This window comes from Pseudopodoces humilis, chromosome 9, assembly GCF_049639895.1.
Source record: "Pseudopodoces humilis isolate 2021_Gansu_Grassland_sample_001 chromosome 9, ASM4963989v1, whole genome shotgun sequence".
Classification (NCBI taxonomy): Eukaryota; Metazoa; Chordata; class Aves; order Passeriformes; family Paridae; genus Pseudopodoces; species Pseudopodoces humilis.
This window is the reverse complement of record NC_142208.1, coordinates 1,520,459-1,536,917: the sequence shown is the minus strand read 5'-3', so window position 1 is coordinate 1,536,917 and position 16,459 is coordinate 1,520,459. Positions and strand designations below refer to the sequence as shown.

The 16,459-nt window shown below is 47.9% G+C and overlaps 1 protein-coding gene across 1 annotated transcript in view; it reads right to left on the bottom strand.

Moving 5' to 3' along the window:
- HK1 (hexokinase 1) overlaps positions 1–3,781 on the bottom strand; it is a 35,900-nt gene extending 32,119 nt beyond the window's left edge. The window contains exon 1 of the mRNA XM_005530515.2: positions 3,635–3,781. Within this exon, the coding sequence (XP_005530572.1) occupies positions 3,635–3,697 (63 nt within the window). The 5' untranslated portion in view covers positions 3,698–3,781. The remainder of the gene's footprint in view (positions 1–3,634) is intronic.
- Positions 3,782–16,459: the final 12,678 nt, after the last annotated feature.

Genomic DNA, 16,459 nt, shown 5'->3' with positions numbered 1-16,459 from the left:
AGTTGTGTGGGCAAGGAGCAGAAAACACTTCTTTATTTAGCTGCCACCTCAGAGTCACCCCCCAAGGAAGGGCATCTTCCCAGTCTGCCACTATGGGAGTCCTCCAACAGCTCAATCACTTTTCCCTCCCCTCCTTTTCTTAGAAGAGACCAAACCAAAACAAACCAGAGACAGAATCTGAGAACAATTTTTTAAAAATAGGATTTCATCATCTGAACCACATTCACGTAATTTTTCCTGGTCTCATAGGAAAGACACAGTTCGTAGTTGGGGAAAAGAAGTTTCAGAGAATCCAGCCACTGCAGCAGTTGTGAATAATTATAAATGAAACAGGCAGCACTAAAAGCTTGACCCTAAGGGCTATTCCTTAAACACATGCCTCATTCCCCGGACACTGACCACAGTCAGTGGTATCCAAGAAAAGAGCACTCCCACAAGAATTTCAGAAATCATTAGCACCTATTTCACTGACACAGCCTTCATACCAAAAACCCTTCACCATGAAAGCATCTTTCTGCAGAGCTAATCATACTCCTCTCAGCATGAGGAAGATTCACCAGGAGCCAAAGCATGTTAAAACAAGTAGTTTAGACATTTTGAAATTGTTTGTGCTTACTTACGATTTATCAGATTGGTTCCTAAAAAGCCTTTATAGGGGCAGGTGACCAATACAGGGCTCTTCTGGACAGCAGTTGTTACATTTTAATACTCCATTCCATCACGTTTTTTTCAAGGTTAAACATCTACATGTCACTCCTGGATTGCAAGAACTTTTTCTTCACTCGGGTAAGACAACAAAAACATATTGTTCCCCTGACAGACAGAAACCAGGCAACACCTAGAGGCTCCCTTTGCTGGGGCCAGCTACGGCAGGTACAAACCTGTTGGAAACAAAAAGCATTTTACAAAGCTCTCCTGTACACAGGCCACTGGCACAGATGCCAGGGATGCTCCATGACTCCTTCATCCCTCAGGATGGGAGTCAGCTCTTTGGAGAAATCAAGGCCACAGCTGAGTTTGTGCCAAGTCCCCTGTCCGAGCAAGGGTGCTGAGCTCCTGCTGCTGCCCCTGGAATGTCACAAACGTTCAGGGAACAGATGTCTGCAAAAACATCTGGATAATTTAAGCTGCTTGGACTACAGGTGTATTCACACAGGGCATCACACACTGCCAGCTTGCTGCTGCACGCTAAGGTGACATGGAAGTGCCGTTACGAGTGGTTTCGCTGGAAAATGCTCCTTTGCAGGGGCCACAGGGTTCATGCCATTAACAACCCCTTATGTCAACACTACACCTCCACCCTGCCTACTCCCCCTCCTTGCCACAACTCATCTTGGAAAACATTCCAAGAAAATGACAAATTTGAAAAAACCCACCCTGAAACTTGAGGGGGTATGCACAAACCCAGCAGAACAGCACTAGTTCTTAGACGCAGGTTCTCCCCAGGGTCTGAAACCACCAGCCCCATCCAGGCCCCTCGACAGGCTTCCCACCACAGAAAGGCAGCTGCAGAGCGTTAGTGCTACACAGAGACAGGAATTGAAAAAAAAAAAAAAAGAGAAAAAGAAGGAAAAGCAGATCACAAGAGAAGCATGTTCAGCCTTGGCTCATCGGTACTTTTAACCTGTGACCCACAGCAGAATCCTGAAGGTGAGCTGCCTGCCTGCTGGACTGATGGCTTTGATGGACCAGCAAGGCAGAGGAGCAGCCAGGACATCCAGGAGCCCCACGGGGCAGCAGGGAGAGCAGAGCCAACGCCTTGGTTGGCAGCCCTCAGCCACAAGCACGTACCAGCAGAAAGTGCAGCTCTTCCGGAAGCGGGGAGGAGAGGGAGGGACCTGAAACGAAGCCGTGCAGGCACGTATATCCCTAGAAGCGGCACCCTGATGGAGAGCAAACCTCACAAGCAGCAGGCTGAGATGGAGCAAGAGCACTTCTGCCCCACAGGGAACCAGGGGATGGAGCTCACCAGCTCCCAGCAGAGCCTCTGGCTGCCACAGGCATCCTCCCTACAGAACAGCCAAAACTGAGGAGGCTCAATATCCGTTCCAAAAGGATTCAAACAGGAAAAGATGTCTTACGTCCTCTAAAAACAGCAGCTTGCTTTTTTGACTTTTCAAGTGGTTTTTATTTTTTTCCTTCACTTTTCCAGACAAAACCGGATTGATCCATAAGAATGCTTTACAGCTCCCTGGCCAAACGGTTTCCCATGCTGTCAGACAATAGCAGCCCCATGGTGCCAAACCAGCCCGCGATAAATAACCCCCAGAACACCGCAGAGTTTCCCTGCGCCTGCATGCTCCCCCTGTGCCTTCCCCACAGCCCTTCTGCCACTCCACACACTCGTGCTTATCCTGGCGTTCTAAATATAACACAGCGAGACAGAGAAGGCCTTACCCAGGCATGCACGCCTGGCACCAGCAGCAGCACTCAGAAATCCTGCGGGAAAAGGAACACAGTGAGCCTGGGCAACAGGGAGAGCCACGTACGTGGGGCCAGGAGGTGCAGAAACGCCGCAGGCTGAGCGCAGCCTCTGGCTCCTCGCGAGAGCCGCCGGCTGGAAAAGCAAAAGACCTAAAGCACAGAAGGAGACGTGGAAACCGTGGGAAGCTGTCTCAGGTTTTCTCCGAGGCAGGAGTGGGCATGGCTGAGTGTGTCTCGAATGGGGCAGGGTGGGTCACCCACACACCAGAGCTGAGGTCTCCACAGGCACAGCCGGAAGCCAGAAGGGATGAGGTGCTCTCCTCCTGCCGAGGAGATTCTCAAGCCCCAAGAACACGACAAATCAGTACTGCTAATGCTTGTCATTGAGGCTTTCCCGAAATATCTTAGGGATGCCTTCAGCCACACGCCCAGGTGGGTCACACGGCAGCGCCTGAGGAGGTGGCAGAGGGGAAGCCTCTGTTTCCTGACGTCAGCCCGACTCATCGACGTTTGCAATTATTTTCCCAATTTGTGTCCCCACATCCTAGCCCCAGGCTCCCCGCTCCCTACAGCTCTGCAATATGCTCAGCCAGGACCGAACTGCCATGTTTTTATTTATCCTGTGCTCCGCACCCTTTTCCTTGTGGCAGTGCTCGATCCCAGGGCTGTACCAACCACACAGCAGCAACCGCCTAATGCTGAAGGAAGAGAAGCCTATGGAAACGCTTCTTTTTAAGCACAACTGACAACCATTTCCTGTAAATTCCGATCCTGCAGAGGCACATAATTCAAAAACTACCTGCTCCTCGCCTGCTGGAGTGGGGATGCTCACCGGCATCCTCGGAAAGAAGGGAAAATCCCCTTTCCGGGGATGCTGGTGCCTACGAAAACCAGGAGAAGCCATCATGCCCACCCCTCACTGCCGAAGCCCCTCAGGTCCTGCTTGATCGGCCTCTGTGCATCCATCCACCCACATCCCACTCCCATCCCCACCGGCGATGCTCTGGAGGGCTCAAACCCGGGGTTATCCCTCCTTTCTCCCTCAGCTGGGTGGCTCTGAGGACAATGCAAGAAAACCAACGTGCGGGGGGGTGGGTGGGGTGGGGAAGTTAAAATATTTTTTAAAACAATTAAAAAAAAAAAAATTAAAAAATTAAAATCAAGCGGTGTGGGCGGGGGGCGGCCTTCGGCCGAGGGATGTCCAGCTAACCTTTTTGACCTGGTCCTCCTTCAGCTCCGTGAAGTAGTAGGCCAGGAGCTGGGCGGCGATCATCCTGCCGGCTGCAGCGGCGGCTCCGCGCACGCAGCGATGCGGGCCCGCGGATGGCCGAGCCGAGCCGAGCCGCGCCGAGCCGAGCGCCGCCCCTTCCTCCTCCTCCTCCTCCTCCTCCTCCTCCTCCTCCCCCGGCCCGGCCCCAGCCCAGCCCCGCCCGGCGGGACGTGCCGGCGCTGCTCCTGGCCTGGAGGAGAAGGAGGAAGAAGAGGGCAGTGCCCCGTCGTACTCCAGAGGGGCTCTACGGCAGCCATAGAGACGGGCTGCTGAGGGCTTCCCTGAGGGAAAAAAATAAATAAAAATAAAAGAATAAAAAAAGAAACAAAAAAACTCTTCTTGGTGGCCGAGGCCAGCGGCATCCTGGGCCGTGCCAGGGATAGTGTGGGAGAAGGGAAGTGATTCTCGCCCTGTGCTCAGGGGCTACACCTCGAGTGCTGTGTCCAGTTCTGGGCCCCCGAATTCAGGGCAGCGCTGGAGCGTGTCCAGAGAAAGGCAGCGGGAGCTGGGGAAGGGTCTGAAGCACAAATCCGATGAGGAGCGGCTGGGGGAGTTGGGGTGTTGAGCCCGGAGAAAAGGAGCCTCAGGGGTACCTTCTCACTCCCTACAACTCCCTGACAGGAGGCCATGTGGCGATCAGGCTTTAAGCTGTGCCAGGGGAGGTTTAGGTTGGGCATTAGGAGGAGTTTCTTTATTGAAAAGGCTGATGAGACTTTGGAATGGGCTGCCCAGGGTAGCAGTGGAGCCACTTTCCCTGGAGATGTCGAAGGAAAGATTGGAACGTGGCGCTTCATGCTGTGGTTTAGCTGCCATGGTGGTGTTGGGCCTAGGTGCTCTCAGGCACATCGTGTGATTCCTACAGCGATCCCGTGCAGGGCCTGGAACCAGACTCGCAGTCCTTGTGGGTCCCTTCCAACTCAGGATATCCTGTGATTCTATGTTAACACGCTGCTGGAGAGGGCTCCTCCTCCCCACGTGTGCTGCCCGCAATTTTGCCATGTTGGAGCACATTGCCAGCACCCCAAGGAGATATCCAGCACCAGGAGGGCCCACACACACATCAGGCAAGTGACACAGGGCCCCTGAAAAAGCTAAAGGCCAAATGCAGATGGCAAGTGACACATTTCACAGATGGCAAGTGACACATTTCAGCAGCCCATGGGGCTCTCTTGCCTGCACCCTGTCCATGCACAGGGACAGGAACACACACCCATGCAGAGGGTGGTGATGCTGGAGGTGTGATTTGCATAAAGATTGTCTAGCACAGTCTAAGCGATTAAAAATCTGCTTCTTGAATTTCCGGCTCCCTTTTCAGTGCTGCTTTAATTAAATGTTTTCACTGGCCAAAATCAAGAGCTGCTTTGGCAGACACATCCTCCTTCAAACTAGTGCCCCAGTCACTGCAGGCAGGGTGGGCAGGATTTCCTTCTCTGGCTCCAAGCTCAGAGAGATTTTCATCAAGCGTTTCCCTGCTCCGCACGTGTTACTCCTGCTCACTTGCTTGGCAAGCTAAGGAGCAAAGCCAGCCGTGCTCCCCAGTGCAGCCAGGCACTGCAGGCACAGCGGTAGCGCCCTGCCACCAGCACAGCTGCAGCTCACGGGTGGCACAGGGACATGGGGCTGAGCTGAATCATCCCAGTGTCCAGCAACGTCACCCAATCCCTAACACAGACGGACCAAGCTGTGCCTCAGATGTGATTCACTGCTCAGTCACGCTCCTCCTCTTCTGCTGGTCAGGAGCTGTCTTTAATTCCCAGCCAGGCTTGCTCCTGTTTTCAATCCATCTGTCATCTGCTAAGCCTTATCTTTCATCTGAAATCACTCTCCTCACTCTCGGGTGTTCACTTTCTATAAATACTCTGAAAGTAACCCTACACATTCACAGCTTTTGCTTCACTAGGTAAGACAGACTTAGCTCTTCTTGGTCTGAATGCTGCCTGATACTGCTCAGTTCCCACAGGTTTTATGTTAGTGGGGCTGCCTCTACATGAGGTTTGCAAGTGCTACTATCTACTTCCTCCAGCTCAGACACCCTAAGCACCCCTTACATACACAATATCTCCCCTCAGTCACCTTGCTGCAGGAATGTTTATTCATTTAAAACACTTGGATGCAAGCTCGAGTCTTTTTCAACTAATCTTTGACCAAATGGAAGGAATTCAAAGCATCCCCTCTGGCTCTCAAAGAATTTGAACCGGACAGCTAAAATACTCACAGTGGTCTCTTTAACATGACACCTGTTGTAGGAACACGCAAGAGGAGGACGTTTGTTTTCTTCGTCTGCCAAAATTGTGACTTGGAAGTGAATTGAGGATGTCGCAGATCACTAAAGTGGCCTTTGGTTCCCTGATCATTTGTGTTATAACGTATTTCCAAACTCACAAACAACAGCCTCGGGCTTCCTTCAAGCTACAAGAAGCAAAAACTAAGTTCAAAACATCACTAGACAAGCCCTCTTGGTTCTGTGCAATGAAAATAAAACCTGCACACATCACAACCCCCCAAATAAATTAAGGAATTAAGTCTACACTGGAGCAGGAGGGGGTTCGCGTGACACAGTCAAAAGCAAATAAGGGATGGTTAAACAAGTATTGAAAATAACTGGGTTTGTCTTCAGTTGCTGAGCATGGCATTCAGGAAAAATGAACTTGACAGAGTAAAAGCCACTGGGGAAAATGTAACAGTCCATCCAAGGCAAAAGAGCTGCAATATTTAAATGTGTGGTATTTTTAAAGTGCTCTGTGCAGGGATGAGAGCACATGACCAGCTTTGATGCTGTAACCAGCACTGGGATGAATGAGCTTCCCCCCTGCCAGAGAGCTGGAAGGGCAGCCAAATATCCCTGTGGACACCCCAACCCTTGGCAAGCCCTCCTTGCACTGCCAGGCCAGCAGTGAGGCACAGCTGTTATTTTTGGGGGGCCTGGGAGGAGCTGTGCACAGGCTGCCAGGCAGAAGCCACCAGCTCTTCACCTCTGCCTCTGTGTGAGTCTCGTACTGCCCTAGCATCGAGCCCTGGCTTTCCCCTTCTGCTTTACTGGAAGGGATCAATTCAGCAGCCAATTAATTACCGGCACCTCACGTGCTGTGCCAGGCATCCAGCAGGCTGTTTTGAAAGCCACTTTCAAATTTGTCCTTTAAGACAAATTACTGGAGGCTGAACGTGACACCTGATGACTTGCAGCTATTTTGATTGAACTCTAATCTTATTGGCCCCATTTAACGCTACCCAAGTGTTTCAGCTGACTGAAGTAATTCTGTGATTCAGCTCTCCTGGGTGTGGGTAAGATTTTTTACCCCCCTTTGCCTATTTCTTCATGAAATGTTCACTGCCCTATACAAGTTAGCATTCTGATTGAACTATACAATGAGGGGACTTTTTGGTTTAAATCTTATCACATATTTTTGATGTACGCAGCTGATAGATGCTTCCTACTTTTGTAAGAAAAAAATAAAGTTGTAGTTGTGTTTGCTGGGGTTTTTTTTAGGTGTCTGGAAAACGTTCAATCCCCTTTTCTCCCACATTGCATTTTCCTTTCACAGTTCTCAAAGTGAAAGAAAGCAGCATCTCTAATAAACACTAAGTTCCCAGTCTGTGGCAGCAGTTCTGACTAATGAGGGAAAGCTCCTATTCCAGGGTAGGAAACCAAGTGCTTGCACAGAAGAAATCACCATTCCTTTGTGCTGAACTTAGTGCAGAAACTACTAAGAAAATCTAAAAACAGCAGATGTATCAGTTTGATGAGCAATTCAGTTGAACAAGTTTAACTACATTATATGCAATTTCACCTTGCCAGGAGCCACAGCAAGCAGGCACAACCACAGAGCCAACCAGGATGCTTTCTCTCATGTTTTCCAAGTGAAAAAACCAATTTAGCTAGGAATGCCTTGAGGGGAGCTCATTCCATGCTCAGGAAAGGCCACTCCACCTGCCAACAGAGCACTGCACACTTAGAAAGTGGTTTTTATACTCCCAGAGTATGTTTCCAAAAGATGTTTTAGGCACAAAGACTAAAAAGGGGTTTGGCCCATTCTTCCAGAGATGCTCCAGGGGAAGGGTGTGCTACTTTTTAATGAAGTCCTTTTGGAAAGGTTTTAGCACTGCTCACCACACTGAGCATTTGAGGGCTGAAGACACTACCCAGGCCTGTGGGTTTCAAGACTTAAATCCCTCCAAAGACAAGGCAGTATTTCTGTCAGGTGTGTACTAAGCAATTAAGGATCACAAACAGCCATGTCTAGACTCTGGCCATGATGAGAGGGCAGTGGAGAAGGAAGCATATCCAGCAAAGGAGGGGTGTTGTCTACTGATTCACATGAGAACAGATGTTCTTGGTGGAAGATGGAGATGCTCCATGCCTCAGCTTCCCATACCTGAGCAGAAAATCAGCTGAGCTTTTATTTTTTCTAAACCAGCTGCTGTTCTTCAGCATCGGAGGGATGCAAAGAACATGACCCCCACAAAACCAAGAAAACCAGAAAGCAGATAAACACAAGCCCCAAACTCACAGCTTACAATTAAGCCCCGTTATTCGGGAGGCCTGGATGACGATTTCTTTCTCAGCCTCTTAGTGACTGCAAGGTTCATTAAGCTGGGGACAAACCAAACTACTCCATCTTCAGTTAACTGCTACTTCCAAAAGCTATGGGCTGTGTGAGCAATCCTGCAAAGGACTTCCCACATCTGCACACACGTGGGGAAAAGAGGAAACTGCTCCCTGGAGTCACAGCACCACAAAACCTCTAGATCCAGTGTTGCACAGCAGAGCTACCCTGAGCTGCTTTCCAACCCACTGAGGTTTTCCAGCACAGGTCCAGCCTGCTGACATCCCTTGGCACTTTGCATGCAAGTCCACTCACTTTGCTCTTCCCTTACACACCAGAAGTGAAACAGGAGTGCAACCCAACCAAACTCATCTCTTCCTTTCTTCCCTTCTTGTCCTAGTTATTCACCACTGCACCTTCTTCCTCTCCAGTGTCAGAAATACAACTGATTTTACATCTCTGCAAAGGAAAGCAGTAACAATTCCAGTTTTCTGACTCAGCTTGGGCCCTGCACTAGGTAAATATTTTTTCCATTGAGGTGAGAACTGCTGCATCAAGCAAGCATTTTTTATAGTGCATTGGTACTAAGTCATTATTGCAGCTTGTATACCCATAAAGTAGACCTTACACACATATTTTTATGCACACAGAAATGTATCAACAAACTCAGTTTGTAAGGCAATGTAAGGGCATTGGTGTGTCAGGGAGATGAACCCAATGTCAATGAACCACCTTTCCTGACCAGAAGGTGAAACATTTGTTTCATTTCATAAAACATCTCTTGACCAGCAAAATGAAATGAGGACAAGTGCAGATTCATAAATATAAGCAGTAAATATATGCAGTAAATATAAGCAGCTTATATTTACTAAATGTCCAATGCTAGTAAACAATTTTTAAAGAAATTATGCTGAAAAAAGAGCAAAATATAGACCACAAACTGGTTTGAAATTTCAAAAGGGGTAAGTTTAAAGTATTTTCAGTTGTTTGATTCAAATGTTATCTTCAGAAGATGCAGTTCAATACCAATTGAAGAATGGCTGCATAACCAGCAATCACTTAAGTGACAAGGCAGTTACAATGACTTAAAGGAAAATACAGCCTAATTTACTGTACTGTAACCATAACCTCAGCAGACAGCTGGTTTCTGTGCACTATCCCAAGAAGGTTTGAATGGCAGTGTGCACCTTTGTTATGTGAGCACTAAATCCATAACCAAGAGCTTCTACTTTCAGCACAGGGAACACAACCCACCCCTCTTTTTTGGCTTTCCACTAACACCAAACAAGATGACACCTCTCAACGCAGCCTAAGAGGCCAGTTTCCATTAAGGATACACATTTCTCCTTGATCTAGCATTTGATGCTAGCAAAAATCAGTTTGTATCACAAGTCCCAGACCCACAGAGGTGCCGGTCTTAACTGCTGAGGCCTCAGGTTTGTGCTCCTTTTCCAGCAAGACCCAAGTGTAAGGGGCTCTCCTGCCAGGCCAGTGTTCTCACAAGGTGGGGCAGGTCAAGGCACTCCACCCTTTAGCCCAGAAGGGGTGGAAAGCAGGTACTCACTTGGCACAGTGGGGAGCAGCAGGAGCCAGGTACGTCCACAGCATTTGGCTCCTTCCCTGTGGCCATAGCAGGAGCACCACTTGCTACATCACATGGTCATCACAGGGCACTGTCAGCAAAAAAAAAAAGGCAGAATTGTAGGTTTTCACATCTCCCTCCACAGCATCAAGATGTCTCTGAAAGCCAAACACCCCACAGACAGGAGCTCTCCTAAAAAAGCCTCCAGCAGCTGGGACACAGGAGATGCACATTCACAGCTAACATCACTCTGAGAGAGAGAGGGAATTTGGGACATATGGGCTGTGGATCACAGGTGTGACCCAGAAGAATGGTGAAAACAGGGAACATGGCAGCTAGACACTGGCCCTTGCACAGCCCCGAGAGACCACGGTGCCCTGAGATTCCTGCCACACACAGGTTGAGCAAGCAAATGTGCAATAAAACACCTGAGTCCTGTTAACAGTTTGTATTCTAATTAAAAGAACACACAAAGCCTTGAAAGAACCAAAATATTCACATTAAAAGTCAGTACAGGAAGACAATCACAGATGCTGGGCTTGCAGCTAAGCATCATCCAGGAGAAACCGCAGACTTGGAGCTGCTTTGTGATAATCTTGTGATACTCTTTATTTTTTTGGGTAAAGTCCAGAGCTGTCTTAACAGAGGCTGGAGGGAGTTGCAAACAGCACACCACTGAGCAAAATTTTGGTTTCTTCAACTTTACAGGCTGCTGTCATGAAACATTTTAGAGTGGTTATCAGAAACCCAGAGGGGTCAGCCCCAGCCAGGTCCTTGAGCCTGTGTGGTGTGTCTGGGTTTGTCCTCTCTCCCCACCCCAACATTTCTTCCCTCAAGCCACTCTGACTCTCTCAGGTTTTTCAGGGTGGCAGTGGAATGGAAGGCTTTCTGTGAGGAAAAGTGGGAACTGCTCCAAGCTGGACTCTTGTGCTGCTGGAGCTCCATGGGAAGACTGTGGTGGCACAGGTATCCATACTGGGGGGTACTGGTGCACACTAGTAACACTTCTACACTGGGGAAGGTGTTGCAGTAATTTTGTCTCTGTTTCTCACCATCCAAATCCATTTTAATTAATATTCCCCAAGTGGAATCACGTTTTCCCGTGGTGAAGATGGGTGACCCATCTCCCATCCTCGTATCCATCCACAAGCTTCTTCCTCCTACTTTGTCCCCTGTCTCACTCAGGGAGAGACTGCAGGCAGGCTGGCTGGGTGTCAGGTAGCCACACCAGGTCAAATACAAATCCAGAAGAGATTCTGGATCCCTGTCTTCATTCTCAGATTTTCAGACACAAAAAGAACACGGGTCATGACAGACCCATGGGCATCCACCAGCAGGATATTTCTACTCTGACATTTGACATCGACACAAAAAAAATGTTTTAATCACAAGTTTTATCTATAACCTTGTTTTGGACAGATAACAGCAAGAACAGCCTCTGGCAATCAGTCAACATTCAGACCCAGAAAACACCCTCAGCTGTTTTATCACCTGCCCTCCGTATCAGGTGCTGCACATTTGGGTTGCCAGCACGAAGCTTGCAGGTGCGGCACAGGTGAGGAGCTCTCCTGCTTTAGAGCATCAGCCTGGTCAGCCCCTTCCCTCCCCTCGCAGCAGAGTCACTGCACGTGGTGGTGTAACAGATGCTCCCCTGGCTGCTGGGATCAGCACCCTCCTTGCAGAGATTTGTCAGCACCCCATGTGCCCTGAGGGGACTTTCTCTCACTCTGCAGTGCTGCATATTCAGAACAGCAGGGTTTGACTTGGGCTCTGAAATTTGACCAGAGCTGGGACAATAAATCCAAATGACTTCCAACTGCACGAGAGGAATTTGCTTTAAAATAACCCCGAATTTTTCACATACCCTTGGCTTTATCTGGAGAGCAGTCTGTGGACAGTAAGACACAACCACCAGCACAAACAGGATCCCAAGTATATTTGAAAAGCAAAAGAGCCTCTCTGCAGTCGAATGACAATGGTGCTTCATTTGGATCTGCTTTCCAAACACTTCCACAGCACCCCCTTCCAATCACAACATGCCACTTTGAAATGCCAGTACCACTTAGCTCCTGAGCCTATTAGACCATGAAGCAATGAACCCAGAGAAACAAAAATAACCCCAGATACCTACTTTAGCAGCCAGTTGAGTAGACAGGTGTTATCCTGAGGGCTCCGTGACAAAAGCATCCTCAGAAATGCCACACCTTGACCTTTGCACAACGGGTGGCATCAAGCTGGTCTCCAAAAGCCATGGTGTCTTCCCAAAAGGTGCTGATATTAACTATAGCCCTTTGTTTCTTTGCACTCAAGGTTTCTCCCCGTCAGCTTTCTGGCATTTGCCAGCGTGGTGCACGCTTTACTGGGCAGATATTGAGCTGCAAATTCCTTCATACTTCTCTATCCACAGCATTCTGCAGCTAAAGCTCTAGCCGGCCAGCAGATGAAAATGCCACTTACTGCTTATTCCTGCTGCAGTTTGTTGAATTAAAACCTCTTTGTTTGCGAGCTGTAAACAAATTCTTCTTAATCTTTCAATAAAAAATGTCAATTATGCTCTCTAACAATGTAACTTCATAGTGATGAAAGAAGGCATTGCTATTGCTGTAATCGTGATAACATATCAGCTGCTTTTAGAGTCAATTCCTTTTTGTGCAAAATTTAATGACCATGCAATTATTCAAATTTCAGACTAACAGATTGAGCTTTAGACCTACAGCTCTGAAAACCCTTTTTAAACCTTGCTCTGAAAACACACACTTGAAAGCAACAGAAAAGGCTCAGGGGCAGAATATCTGAGTTCAGAACACAAAACACCTTTACAATTCCTTCAGCACAGCCAGACTCGGGCCCACATTAGACACAGCTACTTCATTGGAGAGCCATGGAAAGAAAGCCAAATTCTCAGCACACGACCACAGGCACTTCCCAGGCCCTTGGCTTTCATTTGGCTTCACTGGGAGCTGTGTTCATGTCCAGTTTCCTCCACTCTCTGATTTCAGTGCATTTCCTGCAGAATCGCTGGCCACAGCAGATGTGCCCTTCAGGCATTTCAACTTTTTTTTTTTTTTTTTTCTCATGCCAGTATTTATCCCATTTGTTTCCAGAATCAGCTGCTTCCAAATCAGCGTCCGTAACTTTCTGCTTTGAAGTATTCAGGACGTGCCTGATGGGAAAGCACCTTCCTTGTTTACCTGCTCAGACCCTCAGAGGCTTTCCCTCCGTGCCTTTCCAGCCATCCATTTTCTCCTCCTGCTGAGAGCTCCCCTCTAGGACCAAGTTGTCCATCACCAGCTGGTCTGCTCCGTTAACCACTTCCATCCCAGCCCTAATCCTGCTTTATTTACGCTTCTGGGGCCAGAGGTGGCTGCTGCCCCAGCATCTCAGCTCACCCCACAGGTGAGCCTGGGCTAAGCTCAGCCCCATGGATCTCATCCCCTCCACACCTCCCTGCTCTCCAACTCTTGTGGCAACACAGAATGGCCTTTTTTGAGCTCCCAGTTGGGGACAAGCCTGACAGGATGAGGACAGTCCTCTACCATGGCTGAGCAGATGGCGCGGCATCCTGGCCAAGCCAGCCCTACGGGAACGGGGCCTTCCCAGGTGCACAGAAACCTTTGGCAAGCTGAACATCCGAGCAGCAAATTGAAAAGCACAAAAACAGCCCTCAGAAAAGTAAACTGAATCAATAACACCGGTGGGTTTGAGAACAGAGCCCTGTTCTGAAATGCCTGAGGCTGGGAGCTACATCTCACCTCCAAGTCCAAATAAAATGGATGCTGGTAAGGTAAGGACCCCAATGCTTCCCCCCCATTAACAGTAAACACATTAACCACTTAACTCAGTTAATTCCCTCCAACAGTCCTTGTAATTAACAGCTCTTAACGTTTCACACCTTGAACTGCTGTCATCCTTTTTCTCCACTATTAAGACTTACTCTCAAGTTGTTCTGATATGTGGTGACAAATTTATGGGGAAGCTTTAACTGTTGATGTGCCATACTCTTCACACATCTCTCCCTCTTCTCCAAACAGCCTTTCTCCTTCCCAGCAAAAGAAGGAAATAAAATACAGTGGCAGTGAAACAGACTCAGTCTCTCCCTCATCTCTTTTCAGTTTTTATATAGCTTTAGTCTGGTTTTAACTTAGACTTTTCTAGATAATAATAATTTGGGTTGTTTTGGGAGGGTTGGGTTGCTTTAGATTTCGAATTTTTAAGTCAGGACCTCCTTCCACTCCTCCCAGCAAGCTCCTGCTTGCCAAGATTCCCCAACATTCGGTTCTTCAGCTCCTGCACAGGAATCCTCCCACCTGGAGCCCTTGGTCCATTTTCCTGTAGCCAATTCCTTGTGCCAGTGGGAAGGGCTTTCTGGAGGAACCCAAGTTCACCAGGTTTCTTACCAAATCTGTTCTCTCTTCACAGAGCACAGCTTTTACTGACTCTAGAGGTGCCTGGGCTGTGTGAGGCCCCCAGACACAGAGTGCAGATGAAGTGTAATGCTGAGCAGGGATGGGGCTGGCATCTGGAGGGTGTTAAAAAAGCACACAACATGATCAAAATTATTTTGGCATTCCTCTCTCAGACAGACATGACCCATCACGTTTATAGCACCTTCGGTGTGCACCTGCAAGGTGATAGTATCAGTGAGGGAAAGGAAAACATTAATTAAAATTTTGGTGCTTTTATATCTTGCTTTCCACATCAGCTTTACAGAGTGGATTTCAGTGCTGGGACAAAGAAGATATCTGCCTTATTTCCCTTCTTCCTCTCACCTCAACAGGCCACCTGTGTACAGGAATAGGTCCCTTATATTATTGTTTTATATCTATATGCGTATTTATCACTTCACAAGCTACTGACTTTACAAGTAGTCTGAGAAATGCTCTGGATAAGCCCACAATGACAGCTCAAGGCAGCAGTGATCCTTCCTAGAGAAACTCTGAGTTTATCTAGAACAGGACAACATTCACCAAGCCTCCTGCTCTCCCTGCCTCGCTCCCCCCTCCACCTAATTCCTACAGGGACCTCAAGCCCAAGCCTGCTCATTTCACCAAGCACAAAGAAACAAATCAAGAAGGTTCAAAGAGACAATACTTTCATTTTGGTATTACCTACATTTCAGCCTCAAACTCCTTTACACTAATCTGCTAATCCTATATAATATAGACTTCTCAAGAAGGGAGATCATGCTAATCAGGATTTCTGAAGGATTTCCACATGATCCTATATTTACTTTTGAACTCTGTCAGAGTCAGAGGGAATATGTCACCACTGAGCTGCTACTGCATTTTCTCTGGGTTATGAGACAAGGGCCAGCGCTGTCCAAATCTACAGCCACCAAAATGTGTCTCTAGCTGGCAAAACATATTTAGGATTATTTTTTTTCCCCATGGATGAAAAGGTAACTGCAACCATCTACTGGGAATTCCTGAAAGGCACAAACCTTATTTCATTCTCTCAGTAATTTCTTCTGTCACACCTGTGATTTAAAGATCTTTCCATTTTCCAAGTTATGTGTGTGACCTAGATGTGAAAAAAGATGTTCACGTCTTCAAGCAGCATCGAAACAAAATTGATAAATTCAAGCACTAAATGTATTAACTGGAGGGAAAGCAAGCAGAAATGAAGCATCACAAAGCCATCCAAGAAGCAGCAGAAAAGTAGAAAAATAAAAATCTAAGATGTGAAGCCAGAACAATCCCATTTTATTTGGTATTGACTAACAGTGCCATGTGATGAACTGCAGCACATACTGTTCAGCACAGGATATGCTGTGTTACATTTCTACTTTCATTGCGAGCTAGGGCTTTCAACTGAATCACCACATATGATGGTACAGATGGCAGAGAGGTGTTTTGCTGCAGCAGTTTAATATCTGTACAAGGGGGACTGCAAGTTTGCACCAGTCACTGAGTTTCCACATGTTGACATAATCAGGAACTCGATGCTGCATCATTACCCAGACGGAGAATGTTCTGGTTTAGAGAAAGCCGAAGCGTCGCGTGTTTATTGAGAAACCACAAGTGAAGTCTGCATCCCTGGTAAAATCCCACAGTGGCCAATAATCCTGCCCTTCTCCAGGGCTGCCCAGCAAAGCTCTGCTCATTCCCTGAGCTGCCCTCCCAGCTCAGATGCCATCTCCCTGCCCAGAAGATGTGGATCGGAGTCGCGTGGGAGCCAGCTCCAGAGCAAAGCTGCCTGCAGGAAAGGAGGGAGCACGCATGGCCTGGCCTTCAGGAACCTCAGCAAGAGCCACTGAGCACTTTGTGACCCACAGACTCACTGGAAAAATATAACTGCACATGCAAAAAAATATTATTGTGTGGGCCTAATCTACCACACAAGAAGGAATAACTGCAGCGGAGGTGTAAACTGACTTTGTGCGAGTATTTCATTTCCCAAAAAGACTAAAAAGAAAAACCAAAGCAAGATAGGATTTCTTTCTAAATGTGAGTGGTTTACTTTGTTTTGTCACTGATTTGCATTCCAGTTGTGCAGAGCAGGCTTTAGAATAAAAATACAAAAGGTGTTCTGCACCATACTCACGTGGCCATCCTGGGGCAAGTCTGCATCACCTCGTTCCAGATGTACAGGGACATATTTCATTCACAGGTGCACTTTTGCAGATTCCACTCCCCCAGA